Source organism: Eriocheir sinensis, unplaced genomic scaffold (genome assembly GCF_024679095.1).
Source record: "Eriocheir sinensis breed Jianghai 21 unplaced genomic scaffold, ASM2467909v1 Scaffold50, whole genome shotgun sequence".
Taxonomy (NCBI): domain Eukaryota; kingdom Metazoa; phylum Arthropoda; class Malacostraca; order Decapoda; family Varunidae; genus Eriocheir; species Eriocheir sinensis.
The window spans coordinates 640001-645000 of NW_026111832.1; the positions used below are offsets into that span (position 1 = coordinate 640001).

The window sequence follows — 5000 nt, forward strand, 5'->3', positions numbered from 1 at the left end:
GAAGGCTTCGTTTGTAGGGGGTTGGCTGGGGAGGGAATCTTGAGTTGGGGTCGGGTTGGGGAAGATATCAGGCGTTGGGGAAGACCTGGGGAAGGAGTCTGGGGTCGGAGAAGAGTTGGGGAAGCGGTGTGATCTTGGGGAATGGCTGGGGAAGGCTTCGTTTGTAGGGGGTTGGCTGGGGAGGGAATCTTGAGTTGGGGTCGGGTTGGGGAAGATATCAGGCGTTGGGGAAGACTTGGGGAAGGAGTCTCGGGTCGGGGAAGAGTTGGGGAAGCGGTGTGATCTTGGGGAATGGCTGGGGAAGGTGTCGTTATTTGGGGGTTGGTTGGGGAAAGTTGGGGAAGACCTGGGGAAGGAATCTAGACTTGGGGAATGGTTGGGGAATAGCTCGGAATTTGAGGACGAACTCGTGAAGGAATCAAAATTTGGGGAATTGCTGGGGAAAAGGGTGTCTGAGCTTGGGGATTTGCTGGGGAAGGCGTCTGGAGTTGGGGAAGAGTCGGGGAATGAATTTGAACTTGGGGAAGAATTGGGGAAGAGGGTGTTTGAGGTTGTGGGTTGGTTGGGGAATAAATCTGACGTTGGGGAATGGTTGGGGAATAAGTCTGATGATGGGGAAGAACTGGGGAAGAGCTCTGATACTGGGGAATGGTTGGGGAATAGGTCTGAAGTTGGGGAAGAATTAGGGAATAAATTTGAGCTTGGGGAAGGCTTGGGGAGGTTGTGTGACGTTGGGGAAGAATTTGGGAAGCTGTCGAAAGTTGGGGAAGGATTGGGGAAGAGTTCTGATATTGGGGAAGGGCTGGGGAAGAGGGGGTCAGGCCTTGGGGAAGAGCTGGGGAGTGGGGCGTCAGGTTTTGGAGTTACGTAGGGGGTGGGGGTGCGGTTTGGGACAGGGGCGGGGGTGTCCCAGGGGGGGGTGATGCTGAAATCGGGGAGTTTCCGGGGTGAGGGGGCGTGGGGGCGAGGGGGGGAGGGGGAGCGGGGGGGCGAGGGGGAGGGGAGACTGGAGTGCTCGTCCTCCGTGGTGGCCCAGCAGGGGGCGGCGTGCACCAGGGAGGGACAGGGGGAGGGGGAGGGGCAGGGGGACGCGCGCCCCCCCGAGGTGGAGGTGGAGCGGCAGGACTCCGGGGAGCCGCGCCCCCCCGCCCCGTCCTCCCCGCTGTCCGTGTCCGTGTCCGTGTCGGGGGAGGCGTCGTGCCCCGCCGCGCCCCGCCCCCCCACCACCCGCACCTCCCCCTCCGCCAGGCGCACCTCCAGGCGGGGCGGGGCGGGGGCGGGGCTGCTCTCAGAGGCGAGGGAGTCCCTGGAGGGTGAGCGGGAGGGGGGCGCCTCCACCACCCACGACCGCCACCACGACACGGGGCCGGCGGGGGGCGTCCGGCGGGGGCGGGATGGGGGCGTTGGGGGAAGTGAGGGGGGGCGGGGGCGGCGCCGGCAGCCTGGACTGCCCCCCCGCCTGGGGTTCTCGTTAGGGGCGGCCCCGTCCTGCCCCTCCCCCCCCAGCACACACACGGAGCGCGCGCGGAGCCGCAGGGCAGGGGCAGAGCCGGGGCACGGGGCGGGGGCGAGGGCGGGGCGGCTGTCCTGGCTGCGGCTGCGGGGCCGGGGAAACACTGGGGCGCGTGGGGGGGCGGTCACAGTGAGATCACAGGGCGTGGGCGGGTCAGTCGGGGCCGATTGGCGGGTGGCCGTGGCGGGGTCGTGGGCGTGGGTGGGCGGCGCGGCGCGGCGTGTCGTGGTGAGCGGCGTGACCCGCGCCGTGGCCGCCAGGGTGATGCAGGCCGTGGGCGTGGCCAGCCCCGGGGCGGGGGGCGTCCAGGCCGGGCATGGGGCCGGGGCCGGGGCCGCCCAGGCGGGGGCGGGGCAGGTCCGGGGCGGTGAGTCCAGGGCCTCGCAGGACAGGGAGCGGGGCGGGGCGGTGTGCCGGATGCTGGGCGCGGCGCCCCCCGCCCCACCTCCGCCAATGTTTATAAATGCCCGGCTGGCGAAGGCCCGCACCCCCCTCCTGCGGGCGGGGGGTGTGGGGGAGGGGGAGGAGGGGGCGGGGGAGGGGGTGTCCGGGGCTGAGTCACGGCTATTCCTGCGGGGCGGGGCGGGGTGAGGGGCGGCGGGCCCCGGGGCCGGGTATTTCTGGCTGTTGGCGCCGCGCGGGCACACCTGCACCCCGCCGCTTTTAGGCCACAAGAGGGAGCCTCTCCCCTCCGGGGCCGCCAAGGCGCACGTGGCGGCGGGCGGGGCCGCCCTGCCCCGGAGGCGCGGCGCCGCGGCCCCGAAGGCGTGCAGCAGCCCCGAGATGTACTTCCGGGGCCCCGAGGCGGGTTTAGCGCCCCCTGGCCGCTGCGGGGGCCGCCCCGGAGGCTCGGAGGTGGCGGGGGCGGCGCCCAAGTTGTACTCGGACACACAGGGGCGGAGCGGGGCCGCCGGGGCCTGCAGCAGCACCTCGCCACGCTGCCCCGGCGCGGCGCCCCCCACGGCCACGGACAGGAAGCTGCGGCGCGTAGGGTGCCCCGCCCCGCGCCGCTCCTCGGGGCAGGGCGAGGCTGGTGCCGGGGCGGCGCGCCCCAGGGAGTCCAGACTGAAGGCGCGGCGCACCAAGGGGGGCGGGTCGGGTCCAGGAGCGGGGCCGGCGGGGCGGCGGGGCAGGGGGGGCGTGAGGTGCACGGTGAGGTTGGTCCTGTTCATGGCGGCGGCGGGGCGCCCCTCGTGGCGGGGCGGCGGGGCGGCGCGTGTGTGCCGGGCTGCGCCGCCACCTGCCGCCCGCCCGCCAGGCCCCCCCCCGCCCCGCGCGCCCTCCAGCTGGTGCCCGAACGTCATCAGCCTGTGCCCCCGCACGCGCCGCAGCGCCACGCCCCGCCACGCCCCCGCCCTCCCTGCCCGGCGCCCCCGCGGCTCCCCGTCGCTGCCCTCCTCGTCAGCCTCGTAGCCCCGCGCGTCCTCCTCCTCCTCCCCCTGCCCCCCGGCCCCGCCCCGGCCTGGCCCCGGGGGCGGCGTGAAGTACTCGTCCACCACGCGACGCAGGAACGCCTCCTCGGACCGCCACGTGCGACGCGGCCCCCGGGGCACCCCCTGCCCCGCCCCCCCCTCACCCCTGCCCCGGTGTGTGTGCATGACGGGGACAGCACCAACCTCTTCCCCCGGCGGCCCCGGTGTTACCCCGCTACCACCACCATCACCACCACCACCACCACAACCATGCAAAGCAGCAGCCCCAGTCCCGCCCCCAGCAGCAGAAGCCCCAGCCCCGCCCCCACCCCCAGCAGCAGCCTTAGCCCCAGCCCCAGCATGAGCCCCGTCACCTGTCCCCGGCAGCCCCGCGTCAGCAGTGTTTGTCATGCTCGGCGGCGCCCCGCGGGGGTGCGGGGGGCGCCGCGCCAGGTGGGCGGCGCCCTCGTAGCCGCCGCAGGAGTCGCCGCCGTCCGTGTCGTCGCGGGCGTGGTCGCCGCCCAGCAGCACGCAAGGAAGGGACGCCCACCTGTGTCGGCCCCGGCGGGGGCGCGGCGTGGTGGTGGAGCCGCCCCAACCCCGCCGCTTGGCCCCGCCCCGCCTGCCGCCCGACCCTGCGGGGTCGACAGCCCCGTGTGGCTGCAGCAGCGGCCGCGGCCCCAGCAGGCGACTCACCAGGCGGCGGGGCAGTGAGGTGGCAGCACCAGGGCGGCACGGTGGCGGGGCGCGGGGCGGGGGCGGGGCGGGGGGCTGCGCGGCGGGGCGGGGGTGCAGGGTGAGCCGCAGGGGCCTGGCCCGCGTGCCCCGCCACCTGACGCTGAGGCGGTAGTGTCCGGGTCGAAGGATGAGGCTGAGGCGCCGCGCCGCCCCGCCCAGCCCCGCGCCCGCCCCGTCATTCAGCACGGGGCACGGCGAGCCGTCCTTGGCGGCGGGGGGCGCACGGCCCCGCCTGGCCCCGAGTCCAGCCCCGGGGGCCAGGCCGCCGCCCCGCCCCGCCTTCCCCAGCTGCCGCAGCAAGCAGGCCTTGAGGCGCCGCGCGGGGCGGGGCGGCGGGGCGGGCGTGAAGAGGTCGTCGTAGCGGGGCGGAGGGTCCAGGCCGGGGTGGGGCGGGGCCGGGGCGGGGGCCGGCAGGTCCAGGCTCAGCCGCAGCACGTGGTCGCCCTTAGCGGCGGCCTGGCGGGGGGGCGGCGCGCCAGCCATGGCCCTCACATCCTGCTGCACACCCAGGGCTCACTCACCAACACACGCACACACACACACACACACACCAGCACCATTAACAACACCACCTCAACACCACGGGATGTCAACACCACCGCGAGTACGCACCGGGCCGTCACCACCACCAGGGCACCGTCATCACCGCCATCACCACCACAACACACCGCGGACTCTCTCTCTCTCTCTCTCTCTCTCTCTCTCTCTCTCTCTCTCTCTCTCTCTCTCTCTCTCTCTCTCACACACACACACACAAACACACACAACAATATTTCTTTTCCGCGAGTCACCGCTGAAAATATACTCGCGCCCTTAAAGAGAAAACGGGAAATCTACCTCCAAACGGCTCACAGAAAACGGGATGTGGGGCCGACGAGAGAGCGCACACACACACACACACACACCCCACGGCTTGCAACACGGGACTGAGTGGATTTGAGGTGGAGGTGGTGGAGGAGGAGGAGGAAGAGGAGGAGGAGGAGGAGGAGGAGGAAGAGGAGGAGGTGTTACTGGTACTACTAACACCCTCTCCTCCTCCTCCTCCTTCTCTTCTTCTTCCTCTTCTTCAACACCTGGCTCCCACCTGTCCTCCTCCTCCTCCTCCTCCTCCTCCTCCTCCTCCTCGTCTTCTAATTTAAATAACTTCTTCTTCTTCTTCTTCTTCTTCTTCTTCCTGTTTATTTTACATTCTTCTTCTTTCTATCTTTATTTACTCCTCCTCCTCCTCCTCCTCCTCCTCCTCCTCCTCCTCCTCCTCTTCTTCTTCTTCTTCTCTTCCTCTTCCTCCTCTTCTTTTGTTTATTAATTTTCCTCTTCCTTCTTCTCCCTCTTCTTTT

At 70.6% G+C, this 5000-nt stretch overlaps 1 protein-coding gene across 2 annotated transcripts in view; it reads right to left on the reverse strand.

The window, feature by feature from the left end:
• The window catches only part of LOC126992719 (nascent polypeptide-associated complex subunit alpha, muscle-specific form-like), a 29109-nt gene extending 26375 nt beyond the window's left edge, over positions 1-2734 (reverse strand). The window contains exon 1 of one of the 2 annotated variants that reach the window (XM_050851529.1): positions 236-2728. In XM_050851529.1, the coding sequence (XP_050707486.1) occupies positions 236-2685 (2450 nt within the window). In that variant the 5' untranslated portion in view covers positions 2686-2728. Of the gene's footprint in view, positions 1-85 lie in introns of both variants that reach the window. The other variant, XM_050851528.1, reaches the window with a different exon arrangement.
• Between the last annotated feature and the right edge of the window lie 2266 nt (positions 2735-5000).